This window comes from Muscardinus avellanarius (genome assembly GCF_963383645.1).
Source record: "Muscardinus avellanarius genome assembly, chromosome: 18".
NCBI classification, from domain to species: domain Eukaryota; kingdom Metazoa; phylum Chordata; class Mammalia; order Rodentia; family Gliridae; genus Muscardinus; species Muscardinus avellanarius.
This window is the reverse complement of record NC_137804.1, coordinates 2,800,019-2,814,452: the sequence shown is the minus strand read 5'-3', so window position 1 is coordinate 2,814,452 and position 14,434 is coordinate 2,800,019. Positions and strand designations below refer to the sequence as shown.

The following is a 14,434-nucleotide window of genomic DNA, read 5'->3' as shown; positions in this document are numbered from 1 at the left end:
AGTAGCTGAGGCTGGCTTTGAACCTATGCAATCCTCCTGTCTCAGCCTCCCAAGCTCTGGGATTACAAGCGTGCGCCACCATGCCCGGCTGTGCCCAGCTTTAGATGCCCAGCTGATAACATGTCGTCCTGTGTAACTACAGCACGGACGTGTTACATCTTTGTATTTCAGTGAGAAGCGTGGCTGTGGCTTCATCAATGAGGAGACTATTATTTTCTGAGTGCTCGCCACAGCCACAGCCCTTGGATAAACATCCCTGAATGCTGGAACGCATGCGCCGAGCACACGGGCCAGCAGCAGGCCTGGCACTGGACAGAGGACAGCTGGGGCCTCTGCTGAGGTTGTGAACGTGGACGAGCCATAGGAGCCTTCTGTGAGCCGCGCTCGGCGGGTCTGGAGGTGGCAGGAGGAGCTCACTTTCTTGGCTCCTGGGAACCTGGCATCGTGAACAGATCTGCTGTTAGCACAGAGTGCAGAGAGCAGCCGCAAGAAACACAGACTCAGCCAGCCAGACGGCACTCACACCGACTCCCCCTCGTCTACTCTGTAGCCACGGAGTGTGTTATAAGGCAGCCATTCTTCATGGTTAGAAGGAAATGAATGGAAAATGTTTTCTGAGCCTTCTTTGTTATACATCAAGCTTAAGTCCTTTTGAATGCACTAGGAGAAAAAAGTGCTAATGTAGATGACTTTAACAGAATGTGTCGATAAAATGGCGGGCTCACTCCTTCCTGGTCCTACGCTGCGTTCAATGGCTGCTGTAAAACACGGATTCTTTGGGACAGACTGTAACAGTCAGCAATGAGCACTTACCAGCGGGCTGGGCAGAGATTTAGGACACAGATTATAAATGCTTCCTAGTCAAACCAAACTTTGGCGCAAGGTTTCCTGTGTGTAACGAAACCTGGGGATTAGGTTTAATAGTTTAGGGTCCATGACACTCGCCTCTTAGCTCTTCTCCACTTACGGTTGATGAAGAGTAAGAAAATGCACTTCTTCACCGAGTAGTTTGCGTTGGATATGTAGCCACGCATCTTGAAAGCGAGGGTTTTGTCTTCACACCCAACCTCTATCAGTTCTCTAGTTACGAGAGAGAAAATACGAAGCTTTTGCAAACACTGGACAACACAAACATCGTAAAACAGAATTAGAAAACAAATAAACTAACTTTGCCAAATGAGGACCCGAGACGTAGATCACTGAGGTCCTCGAGGCCGGCTCATCCGTCCAACTGCCGTCAGACCCACCATCCACGCGCCTGCCCCCGTCAGGGTTCTCAGGCACTACTCTACTTCCGGGATATAACACTGGGTCCCGGCCCCACGATCTTACTTTGTTGAAGGTTTTATGTACATCAGTAACTAAACCCCAAAGATGTGATTCCAAGAACTCGTCTCTGCTGCTCGCTTACTGTGATGAATGGGACTCTAGAGTGGTGTCCCCAGAGTGTGTTTACTGGGGAATGGAGGTTAACAAGTGAAAAACTGGTCCCAGACGAGCCACATTTATTTCTGCCTGAAGGTCTTCTCAAGGGCTGGGCCTTTTGCCTAGAAAGCTGCACCCAAGCCATTTATCCTTCATACTTCAAGGATCACTTCTTCTGAGACTTCTCTGACTGTCCCTGTCTCTGACCCAGGATTCTCCCATCATGCACTGCGATTTCCTTTGAGGCCATGAGCACAGTCTGCTAACGAATGGCATAATTGGTCCGTGGGTCTTTCCAATGAGAAAACCCCATGAAGGAAAAGGACCGCTTTTCTTTTTCTTCTGTACCCACGATGGCGCACAGCACCGGCGAGCAGCCTGCGCTCACTAAGGGTTCGCTGGGCGGATGACGGAAGCTTTTCCTGCAGTAACCTGCGCTCTGAGCATCTGGGTAGAGGGTATAGTCTGCCGCATTTCCCACACATGGAGCCAGCAAACTCTTCCCCAAATGTCTCAAGAGCCTGGTATTCTGGAAACCTGCTTTGGAGAGTACTGCTCTAAAGGGTTTCTAGTCTTTTCTTGGGCGGGGGCGCAGGGGGGTGTACTAAGGATTGAACACAGGGGCATTCTAGTCTTTTCTTGGGCGGGGCGCAGGGGGTGTACTAAGGATTGAACACAGGGGCATTCTAGTCTTTTCTTGGGCGGGGCGCAGGGGGGTGTACTAAGGACTGAACACAGGGGCATTCTACCTCCGAGATACACCCCCAGACTTTATTTTTAAACAGATTCGTGCATAGCTGCTCAGTGTCTCACTAAGCTGCTGAGGCTGCCCTCAAACCTGCGATCCTCCCGTCTCAGCCTCCGAGGACTGGGATTACGAGCCTGCGCCACCAGGCCTGGCCAGAAGCCCTTCTTATACCTGTGTTTTCCACGTACCGACTAACAGCGTTTCCAAAGATGGAGCGGATGTTGTCCACGGTGGTGGCGTTGGGGAGTGTTCTGACGTCGGCCACTGTCTCACCTTGCTGAGAGACAGAAGAAACAGTGACTCACGTCTGACGGCTGTGACCGAGACATCACGATGTATCTCCACAAGCAAGCTAACTGGAAAGCCCCAGTGTTTTCTTTTCATTATACAACACATCCCTCATAAATCAGAAACTTACTTTCTTAACTGAGAAGCTAACGCCCGAGTTGTGTATTGAATATCTGTCAAGAAAAACGAAATAACAGATAAGCAACGAGAAGCCCAAGCCACAGCGATGCCAGCGCCCTCTGGTCAAATACGCTGTGGAGCTAAGGGACTTACACAGACACAAGCAAATGCACGAGTACATCCCTCAGGGAAATAGACCAGGGGACTCAGAGAGGCGCATGCTCACTGAGACAGTCAAGCAAAGCTCAGGGCTCCCTGTTTTTCTACACTGCGGACCGGACACAAGGCCATCTCAACACAGTTTTATTTTCAGAGTGTCAGAAAGGCCTGCGCTGTCTCCAGGCCATCTGGAGGGTCCGGCTTCAGCAGCCCTGGGCATCTTCACTCCCTCAGGCCCCTGCTCCCGCTGGCTCTTCCTCTCAAGGCCCAGCCCGCCCCTCCCAGCCTTTCCTGGTCGCTGTTATTTATCGCTCCTCCCTCCACGGCCCCCTGAACTAAAGGACTGAATCCAGCGAAACGCATTCATTAAGCAACAATATTTCCTTTTACCACACCTAAAACCAACACAGCCAACTACAACTCCTTTTTCAGGAGATAACAAATATTCTGACACTGATTTACATAATCTGAGGAGGAAACAAAGAAACTTAATGTATAAACCTGTGCTGATTTTTTATGAGCTAGTGTTTTGATTCATTTTAGGCTGTTTTTTTCCACCCTCAATACTGGAAGAGTTAACACATTCCCATTGCAATTCAAGGGCATTTAGGTCCAGAGAGCCCACGCTGGAGCCATCTGTATCAGGTTAAGTCTATCGTGGACATAATGTTTCAGCTGCCCTAAGTTCCCTCTCCCCCGATGATGACCACTAAGCTTCACTTGGGAAACCACCTCTGTCCTGTTCCAGTCTTATCTCCTGAGAAGACTGTCAACCAGGCTGCCTTTGCTCCACAGGTACAGACGCATCATCATGTGACCCAAGCTATGTCAATCCGCTGTACTCTGCAGGAAACAGATTCTACAGCCGGGTCAAGAAAAACATGAAAACAACTAGGACAGGGTCATGACACTGAATCCCTGAAGTCACCCTTATTTTCGTCACCTCCAAGGAACAGCTGTCCCCATCTTTCCATTCATTAACTCCGAGCTCTTCAACACATTTCTTAGTTAGGTAGCTAACCAAGGTCAGTTCGTGTTGGCTACCACCACAGGATATTCCCTAACATACCGTGACCAACCACTCTTTCCTGGGGAGACGAGAGAAAGTTCAGGATTGGCGACTAAGCCTTGGCCAGAAAAGTAGGCAGGCCCTCTGTGCTGTTTACCATGCAGCTCAGTGACTGCCCTCGATCTGAAAACTCTATCGTACCTTCTTTTGGTGGCGGATCCCAGACACCCACTCCCAGATCTGGGACTGTACCTGCCAACAACTTCCAAAATTTTCCCGTACTCTTCACTTGGATTTTTTAGAGCTTTCCTCCTCGTGGTTATGTTGTAAAAAAGGTCCTCCACCTGAACAGAAGATTGAGTTTTCTTGTAAACTCAAAATATACATAGATGGAAAGAAAGGCTCCGGGGCCACCGAAAGCCGAGCCTTGAGGTGGTAAATCCAAAGCCATGACAGCAATGCACGTCTCAGCACTGACTGGGAAAGGGGCAAGGGGCGGGACAGCGCCGACCAGGAACTGGTGATATTCCTGCCTCCCATGGCCACCCATCCATTCTTCAAGTATGTCCTGGGGGCTCTGTGCTTTGGTGGTGCCGGGAACCAAACCCAGAGCCTCACAAGGCTGGGCAAGTGCTCTGCCGTAGAGCTACGTCCCCCAGGCCCTTTGCTTGGGAATGAAAACTTGAGGATAAATTTTAAAAGTCTTCCTCAGGGGGCTGTAACATTTAGTGGGGCACACATGGAAATTCATACACAATCACAATCTCACATGGCATGCATTTTCAGACTAAGAACAATCACAAAATTCCTGAGATTATTTGGAGTTCCTGGAACTCTCACTGCCGTCTCCCTGGTAAGGCATCTTTGAACACAGCCTGCAAAACGCACACTCATCTCTGCTCCTGCCTGCTTCACGGAGCCTGGGTGTTCAAAGGCCAGACTGACCTTCACGGAGATGAACTCCAGCTGGGATGGAGGAATGGGATGCAGAACATGACAGCGGGGTGCTTTGTGGGCTCACAGAATGGAGGGAAACTGGGGCGCTACAAAAATCAGGTAGCAGAATGGAGTTCCTGCTGACTTCCAAAGTAGCTGTAATCCACTGAAGACACTGGGAGATGGAGCGCAGGTGTTCCCAGCTCCATCTGATAGATGGAGAAGCACAGGGCCTGGGATGTGAAGCGACTTGCCTCTGGACACAGGTCGACGACTGCCGTGCCGGCACACACTCACATCTTCCACAGCAAGGCCCTTTCAGTGCCCACTTTCCATGCCCTGCCATGATGTTTGCCATTCCAGGAAAGACTCTCCCCGCCCCTTACCAAAGAAAGGCCAGGGGACAGGCCAAGAGACGCAGTCATCTTTGGGCTTCCGTTAACTAGTAAAAACTTATTTTACTATCACCTTGAAAACTCAGAGCCAGTTTTTTCACTTTGATATTGACACAAAGCCCTTTCTGAGCATTTCACACCCCCGCGTAGCACTCTTACCGTGATCTGGGTCCCCTGATTGCCCGCACACGGCTTAGGAGGCGCTTTTAGCTTTCCATCAGAGTAACTCGCTCTAATCGGAAAACAGAGATTAACATCTGCTAGAAACAGAGATACTTATCCAAGAGGTAGAAGAGAAAAACATACCAATAATACATCAAAACACTGCCACATTATATACTGTATTAATCATTTACCTTTTTATTTTTCCCCACGTTCCATAATCATTCTAACTGGATAAAAGAAACATCCCCGTTCTTCTAGCAAATCCTCCTTTGGAGCTGCTGAGTTCTAATCTACTATAGTTTTGCCACTGCCTAAGACAAGGGTAAATTTTTCTATAATTCTGCAGTAATTTTTTTTTCTTTTTCTTTCTTTTTTTTTTTTGGTGGTACTGGGGTTCCTGGAAGCCCTTCTACCTCCGGGCTACACTCCCAGACCTATTTTTACATTTTCATTTTGGAAACAGGGTCTCCTGAGCCAGCGTGTGTGGCTGGCTTCGAACCTGCGTGATCCTCCTGTCTCTGCCTCCCAAGCGCAGGGATTACAAGCGTGCGCCACCACGCCCGGCTGCAGTAATTTATTGAGAGGTAGCCATGTGCCAGGCTAGTGGAGGACCCAGCAAAAAATAAAGGTCTTAGAAAGCTCTTGACTTTCACCTGCAGCGTAGAAAAATGTGCTATGTGATGCAGAGAAGGAGCCACACGCCCTGGGGAGAAGGCAGGGGAGGAGAGGGGAGGGTTCACCTGGGCCCAGGGAGGAGGAGTTCAGATGGAGACAGCAGGAAAGACCTTGTAAGAAGGGAAACCATAGACAAAAGCAGACAAACTCTGAAATGCAAGGCAGCCGGGACGTGGGGCAGAGGAGGCCGGGCTGCGGGCACACTGGGAGGGAGGGGTACCCACAGGACGGCTTGGATTTCATCCTCCCACAGAGGGGCCACTGGAGGGCCCAGCAGAGGCCCTGGCCGTCTAGGGAGACTTTCATTCACAACGGTCTCCCTGGCAGTGACAGGTCTATAATCGCATCAGCCGCCAGCCCCCGCCCAGGGGCAATTGCAACTCCATGGTGAACTCGCCTAGTGCCAGTGCGCATGCTCCGAAACGCTCTCCCTTTACTTCGCAGGTACATCTTGGAGAACATTGCGGATACAGACAGCGCTGCCCTGTTTTAGTTTGACTGACAAGTGATCTGCATGTCTAGGTTCTCCCCTTCATTTCTGGCATGAATTAAGTACTCCTGTCTTCAACGACTCAATATCTAGCTGCTTATAAAAACAAAGGTGTGATCCTTAAATTCAGTTGTTTTATTCTAAGGCCACCGGCCTCTGGAAACTGTGCTGGCCCAACAGCCAGCCAGCAGCCTATGGGGGAAGGCCAACCAGCCCAGGAAGGTAGGGCGGCGCGGAACAGCATCCCGGCCACGGCCGGCCATCAGCCCAGAGCAAAGCTGAAGGGAAGGGCAGAGAGAGCTGGTGTCAGAAGCTACCAGTTACCTAGGATACCTGTGCGCAGTAGACACCTGCTGGGCCCCTGAAATACGTTACATCTTATCTGTTAAGAATCCACAAAGTGCCGGGTGTGGTGGCGCACGCTTGTAATCCCCGCGCTTGGGAGGCAGAGACAGGAGGATCGCGCTGGTTTGGAGCCAGCTTTGTTTCCAAATAAAAATATAAATAGGTCTGGGAGTGTAGCCCGGAGGTAGAAGGGCTTCCAGGAACCGCCCCCCCCCAAAAAAAAATCCACAAAGTTGGAATATTGGAGTATCACCTAGTAATCATCTCTGTGAATTACCAACTTATCCACAGGGAGGGAGGAAGATTCACCCAAGATCTCAGCCCCTCAAAAGACAACACTGGTGTTGAGGCAGGATCACCGAGATCCAGGGTAAAAACATACAGTTCAGGATAAATACACAGGAGTGAAAGAAGTCAGCCTATACCTGTAGGCACACTTCCCGTCAGCTGTTTTGGTTGTGATCGTAACGTGAGCCACGTGGCTGATGCTGGCCAAAGCCTATGGAACACAAGGGCATGGAATGAAATAAACTCACTGCTGGATCACCCACTGCCACCCTAGCAAAGGGGAGGGGTGTCCGAACTGCTGCTGCTGCCTGGCATGGTGGCACACAGCTGCAATCCCAGTACTTGGGGGGCTGAGACAGGAAGACCACAGGTCAAGGTCAGTCTCCACAATTTAGTGAGACCCTCAGCAACTTATCGAGGCCTTGTTTCAAAAATCAATCAATCAATCAATAAAAAGAAACAGGGCTGGGGGTGGGGCTTGGAGGCACAGTGTTCTTGGGTTTAATCCCCAGCAGCCTCAGCAACTTAGTGAGACCCTGTGTCCAAATAAAGTATAAAAAATAGGTCTGGGAGTGTAGCCCAGAGGTAGAAAAGCCCCTGGGTTCCGCCCCCGTACCACACACACAAAAATAAAAACCACCACAATATTTTCATACCAAAATAATTAATGATTATCCTTTACACCATTAGATAGCCAACATTCATTCAAATATGGTTCTCAATTTTTATCATTTGCTCAGATTAGATCTAGAGAAGAGCTATTAAATGAAGTTTATCTCTAGGCCTCTTAAATCTCCTAATATATAGTCTGTTTCCTTCTCTACCATTTCCCCCTCTGTGGTTTGTTGAAAGAAAAAATATCTCCTATTATGTAGCTTTCTAATCTCAGAATCATTTACTGTGCTTGTCTACTTTCTATATGCTGGTACTTAGATCTAAGTATTCATCAGATTCACATTTGTTTTTCTTATAGTACTGGGGACCAAAGCCAGGGCTTAACACATGCCAGGCAAGCACTTTACCAATGGACTATACCCCAGCACTTTTAAAAAATTTTATTTTGAGACAAGGTCTTGCTAATTTGCCCAGGATGGCCCCAAACTCAGGATCCTCCTGCCTGTCTGAGAGTAGCTGAAATTACAGATGTGCTCCATTACACCAAGCTCCACACTTTTCTTTGCTTTTTGGTACTAGGGATTGAATCCAGAGGCATTCTACCTTCAAGCTGCACCCCCAGCCTGACTTCCTATCTTATTTGGATATGGGGTCTCACTAGGCTGCTGAGGGCCTCCCTAAATTGCCAGGGCTGGCTTTGAACCATGATCCTCCTGTCTTAGCCTCCCAAGTGCTGGGCTTACAAGTGTGCCCATCACACCTAGCTGCACTTATTTTTTGACTAAGAAACTTCAAAGATAGTGCTGGGTACTTCTTTCAGGAGACACATAGGATTTGGGTATCTGTAGTCTATTCTGTATTAATTTTCAGTCCTGGAAAGCTAGGTTTAATTAAGTTTGTTCAAATTTGCATAAATTGACCAAGTCAAAAATATAAAATTTTATATATCTTTTTTGAGAAATATATTTGACAAATTACAAACGATGTCATCACAGGAGAATATTTCACACATTTCTTTAACTTACCTCACCACGAAAGCCATAGGTAGAAATACTGGCTAAATCCTCAAAGGACTGCAGTTTACTTGTGGTGAACCTCTCACATACAATTTCCAGGTCTTCTTTCTGGATAACACACACACACACACACACACACACACACACACACACACACACACACAAAATGAGAAAATAATTCATGTTACTCATTTTCCTAAATCTTTCTGAATTTCCATCTTATGAATTTAATCCAGGAAGAAGTTTTTCTTAGGAGAATCTGCTTTTGAGTAGCAGTATTAGCACTAAATTCCCCACTGGGCATTGGGCATGTCCTACTGCCCTGGCAGTCCTCCCTCCTCATGAGCCTGTTCCTTCCCAGTGTTATCTGCCGCTTCCATCCGTGCCCCCGCTTCCTGCCACTGGAGTAACCCAGGACGCCATCCTTAGCCCTCTGCTCTATATATAGTCACTTTCTTGTCAAGCTATTTCAGTGTTGTGGCCTTTTTTTAAAATTAAAAAACATTATTTAAAAATCTACAGATAGGGGCCAGGCGTGGTGGCGCACGCTTGTAATCCCCGTGCTTGGGAGGCGGAGACAGGAGGATCGCGCAGGTTCGAAGCCAGCCTCGCTGGCGTAAGAGACCCTGTTTCAAAAATATAAAATAGGTCTGGGAGTGTAGCCCGGAGGAAGAAGGGCTTCCAGGAACCCCAGTACCACCAAAAAAAAAAAAAAAAAAATCTACAGATAGTCTGGCGTGGTGGCGCACCCTTGTAATCCCAGCATTCAGGAGGCTGAGACTGGAGGATCATGGTTCACGGACAGCCTAAGCTACTTAGTGAGGCTTTCTGCAACTTAGTAAGACCCTGTTTCAAAATAAAGGGCAGGGAGTGTAGCTCGGAGGTCGAATGCCCCTGGGTTCCATCACCAGACCCCCCCCCACAAATCTACAGATAAAAATAACAACTTTTTTTTGGTACTAGGATGGAACCCAGGGACATTCTACTTCTGAGCTACACCCCAGACCCTCTTTTTTTTTTTAAAAAAAAAAAAACAAAGTCTCACTAGATTGCTAAGTCTCTCACTATTATTGCTCAGGCTGCCCTTGAACCTGGATCCTTTTGTCTCACTCAAACTCCCAAATATGGGATTACAGGTGTGTCCCACCACACCCAGCTTACAGGTAACTTTGTATAGCATAATAGAATACATGTAACATAAAATGTTCATCCTAACCATTTTTAAGTGTACAGTTCAGTGCCATTAAGTACACTCAGGGTATTGAACACCATCATCACCATTCACCTCCAAAATGATTTCCTCTTCCCCAGACTGAATCTCTGTCCTCAGTAAGTCTCCATTCTTCTTCCTCTTCCCCACCCCCTGGCAAGCACCATTCTACTCTCTCTATGAGTTTGACTATTCTCGAGACCTCATATAATACTTTTTTGTGAATGTCTTATTTCACTTAACATCTTTTACACTGGATTGTCACCTTTGGGCTACCGTAGATAATTCTGTTATGCCTATAAGTGAGAACACAAGTATCAGTTCAAGTCCCTGTTTTCTCTTCTTTTGCAAATGTGCACAGAAGTGAAACTGTTGGAACACACGGCAATTCCAATTTTTTTAGGAATCACCATATCATTTTCCACAGTAGCGACACCATTTCATATCCCCATCAACAAAGCATGAGGGGTCCGGTTACTCTAGCTTCTCACCAACACCTGTGTTTTTTTGTTTTTGATAGTGGTCATCCTAATGGGGTGGTATGATACCTCATCATGGCTTGTATTGATCTTTCCCTAATGATGCAGGCTGAGCATCTTTTCATGTGAGTTTGATGGTTTTTAATAATACCAAAATGGAAATGGAAACAACTTGCAAGTTTTTATCTACCAGTTTCTACACCACACTCCACATGCTCACACATATCTGAACTGGCATCTTGAACTTAATATGCCCCCAATGAACTTCCCATATTTTCCTCCACACCTGTTTCTTCCATAATCTTTCGCATTTCAGTGAACAGCCACGTTTTTGTTTGTTTTTCAATTTACAAAGGCTCCAGCCTTGAATTCAATTCTGATTCCTACTCTGAAAATCTATACTAGCAAATTCTGGGAACTTTGCCTTCATAAGTAACTCAGAATCTCACTACTTCTAACACCTTCTGCAACCAAACTGGCTCCAGGCACTTTCCGCCCTATGGATGGCTGCAGGAGCTGCTTTGTTGCTTTTGCCCTGTCCCTCCAGCCTATGCGCCACGGAACACACAAGAGACTTTTTATAAAACTCACCAAGTCATGTACCACTTCGCGTGAAACCCTCTGGTAGTATCCCACCAGTCACCATAAAGGCCATGACGTTCCCATGGCCCCAGCCAGCATGTCCTCTCTCAAACGTGCCCCCTGCTCCGGACAGTGGCCTCCTCATCTGACCTCAACCATGGCAGGCACGCTTCTGCTTCATGGTCTTTGCCTCTGCCTGCAGCACCCATCCTTTGAATAATCTCATGCCTTGCTCCTTGACGCCCATCAAATCTCCTTCAGTATCACACCCATGGGAAAGCCTTTCTGAACCACTTCATTTAAACTGCATCTCTCTCCACCCCTCTCCCCCTCTGCTGTTTTGTCCCCATGGTACTTAATGCCATCTGACATATTTATCATACCTGTTTGTCTCCCATTACTTCAACTGAAGTACCAGAAAAGAAAGAACATTTTTTGTCTATTTTATTCCTACTCTACCTCCTAAACAGTCCCCAAAAGAATGAGGCACATAATTAGTGGGTGTTGATTTTTCAAAAATTCCTACCCACAAACCCCAAAACTTCCAGAACAAGGTCCTGCAGATCATCACACAAAAACCCCCCCACTCCTCTAAGGTATTACTTACCCTGATCCCAGTGCCATTGTCTTGGATCTGAATCAACTTCAGACCTCCCTCTTTAACAACCACTTGGATACTTGTAGATTTTGCGTCTAAACTGGAAAATCAAACCGAAGAAATAATCTGTCAGTCTGCAACTATTCTAATGCATGTCTCTTAATGCATGTGGGTCAAGCAATAATATCAAAATAAACATGAGAGTCCTTACTAAGCATTTTTCCTGTCTTACAAGCTCAATGTCTACTTTGTATGAGTTTATGTGTTATGCAAGAGAGAGACAGAGAAACCATTGTCTTCAATAGGACATTCAGGACTATTTCTATTCTTTTAGGAAAAAGTAAAAGATGTAGAGTCCAGCCGGGCGTGGTGGCGCACACTTGTCATCCCAGCATTCAGGAAGCTGAGACTGAAGGACTGTGGTTCTCAGACAGCCTCAGCTACTTAGTGAGGCCCTCTGCAACTTAGTGAGGCCCTGTTTCAAAATAAAGAGTAAAAAATAGGACAGAGTATAGCTAGGAGATCAAATGCTCCTGGGTTCCATCCCCAGACCCACAAAGAGAAAATAGAAAAGAAAAAAGATGTAAGATTCTTTTGGTACATGTATCTTTCTAGCTTTCTTCTCAATTAATTGTATTGTTACTTAAACTTTAGCCTCTGGTTCCTAAGTGATGCTAATAAAATGTCATTTAGAAATGTTTAAATGTTTTGTTTCTATCATTCACTTTTTAAGAAACGATACTTATGATGGAGAAAAGAAAAAACGGCAATGCAGAAATTTAAGAAGTCAATAAATGTTTTGTACTTGCAACAAGTTCCATATAAACATACAGCCCCTGCTAGAGAAGAGTTAGTCACTCTATCCTAGAAAATCCTTTATTCTGAAATAAGACAAAAAGTGACTTAAATATTAAAGCCCTTTCTCAGAAGTCCCTGTTTTTAAGTTGTATTAACCATTAATGTTTTAAAACTCTTTACGTTTTGCTTAACATTCGCTACATGCTTTTTCCTCTGATTTCCAAGAAAAAAAATCTTGGAAGCTTTAATATGTGATATTTAAGCCTGTTTGTAGTATATGTGTGTTTATGCTGAACATATGTTGTTCTCCAATTTACTGCATTTCTTTCTCTTTTCTCAGTGCAGAATTGGATTTTAATATGACAAATGCAGTAAGAGGTTTTCTACCCTAAAAGATTTCCTGGCTCCAATGTTTGAGAGTATCTCAATTTGTTCGCTAATATTTCCTCGAAATGCAATGTAGGGCTCTGCCTGGAAGTACCCTTGAGAAACTTGGAAAGGTTTTCATTGAAACCAAATACTTGAAGGCACTAATTAATGCAATAGTGTTTACGTTTGACAGTAATACTTAAACTTTCTAAATAAACTCTTTTGGCCTGAGGAAAAAAAATAATAATAAAAAGAGCCTAACTGGACTCCTTATAAAAATCTCTGATTACAGAATTGTAAGCCACTGAGCTGGTATGCTTAGTTTCGCCGTACATTACTTGGGCACAGAACAATCATTGGCCCAAATTATTCATCAGTTTATTTTACTATTACATAAACAAAAGCCAACCTACAACTGCTACTACTACTAGAGGTTAAAAAGAAAATATCCCCATGTTCCCTCTTCCTTGTGTTCTAATTCTCTTCCTTTTCCTCTGCAACCCTGTCTGACTCTCTGTTCTTTCAGGTCCATTGTTTTGAATGGTTTATGTTTTCACAAGGAACCTCTCTACAGACCTGCAATTCTTCACTGGAGCACCCCCACCACCACCACCAATGTACAGACTGATTTTAATACAAACTGAGTTTAATACAGCAAAATAATTCTTGTGTTAAGTACTTTAACACAAACTGTGACCTAGTGCTGGGCACACATGGTCATCCTTTTTGAGGTCTACAGTCCATACTCTGTATGGACTTTTCTTCCCACGTTTTTAGCATCAACTGCTCACAATTCTAAGCTTCAGAATCTCCAGATGCCCCGTAAATCAGGTATCTTTGATATGCCTCCCCAAAATGCAAAGGGCAGGAAAACACTGACTGGGGCCACTAATTCGGCAGTAATAAAATCAATACGCCCAGAGTCCACCAGTCTGCTCTAAAATCCTAACGATCCATTTTGGGAATTGCTCTCTCGAATGTACATGACTCCTGGTATCAAGAAGCTCCAAACGGCTAACATGGTGTCTCCTAATGGAAGAAGATGATTTTTCTCCCACCATAAGCTCTTATATGTCTTTCATCTTGCACTTTCTGCATACATAGCATATATAATTTTAAGAAGGTCTCTTAGTTGGCGGTACCATTAATAAAATGCCAAGGTACGCAGCCACCAGAGCCAAAACAAGCCTAAGAAGTCCTCGCGAGAGCGCCCGAGAATTCCCGGCCCCCCGGGAGGGGGACGCTAGGACCCGCGGCTTCCGGGCGGCAGACATGCGCAGTAGACGCTTCCGCCCACGGCGGGGAGGCGTGTCCGCGCCGCTGGAAGGATCGGTCCGCTAAGTCGCAGCCTGGAAGGGGCCCCAGCTCGGCTCCTTCCGTACCAGTTTTCCATCATCTCCTTAATGGCGTTCGCCGGCCGCTGGATAACCTCCCCCGCCGCGATGCGGTTCACGACCGTCTCGTCCAGCCGCCGGATAACCCCTGCCACGAGCGACATTTTGGCGCCAGAAAGCCCCAGGTCACGTCTTGTCGCTCGACGGAAGTGCCTGCAGCCAATCACTCCAGTCCCTCGTGCTGACGTGTATCCCTCCCCAGCGGCCGCTGTTGATTGGGCAGCTTGGATGTCAGTCAAGCTGCCTAACTGCGCAGGTTCCCGGGTCTCTCCCTCCCACCCGCAAACTGCCGCCGCGCGCTAAGTAGGAAGCTGTGCGCGTGCGCGTTAG

The 14,434-nt window shown here is 46.6% G+C and overlaps 1 protein-coding gene across 5 annotated transcripts in view; it reads right to left on the bottom strand.

Annotated features, from left to right (window-relative positions):
* Positions 1-14,208, bottom strand: part of MLH1 (mutL homolog 1) — a gene marked incomplete at both ends in the record, with an annotated part of 32,343 nt that extends 18,135 nt beyond the window's left edge. For 4 of the 5 annotated variants that reach the window (XM_080715765.1, XM_080715766.1, XM_080715769.1 and 1 more), the window contains 9 exons: positions 968-1,080; positions 2,362-2,450; positions 2,592-2,634; positions 4,002-4,093; positions 5,240-5,312; positions 7,181-7,254; positions 8,684-8,782; positions 11,553-11,643; positions 14,093-14,208. In XM_080715765.1, coding sequence (XP_080571891.1) covers positions 968-1,080; positions 2,362-2,450; positions 2,592-2,634; positions 4,002-4,093; positions 5,240-5,312; positions 7,181-7,254; positions 8,684-8,782; positions 11,553-11,643; positions 14,093-14,208 — 790 coding nt within the window. The remainder of the gene's footprint in view (positions 1-967; positions 1,081-2,361; positions 2,451-2,591; positions 2,635-4,001; positions 4,094-5,239; positions 5,313-7,180; positions 7,255-8,683; positions 8,783-11,552; positions 11,644-14,092) is intronic. The other variant, XM_080715767.1, reaches the window with a different exon arrangement.
* Positions 14,209-14,434: the final 226 nt, after the last annotated feature.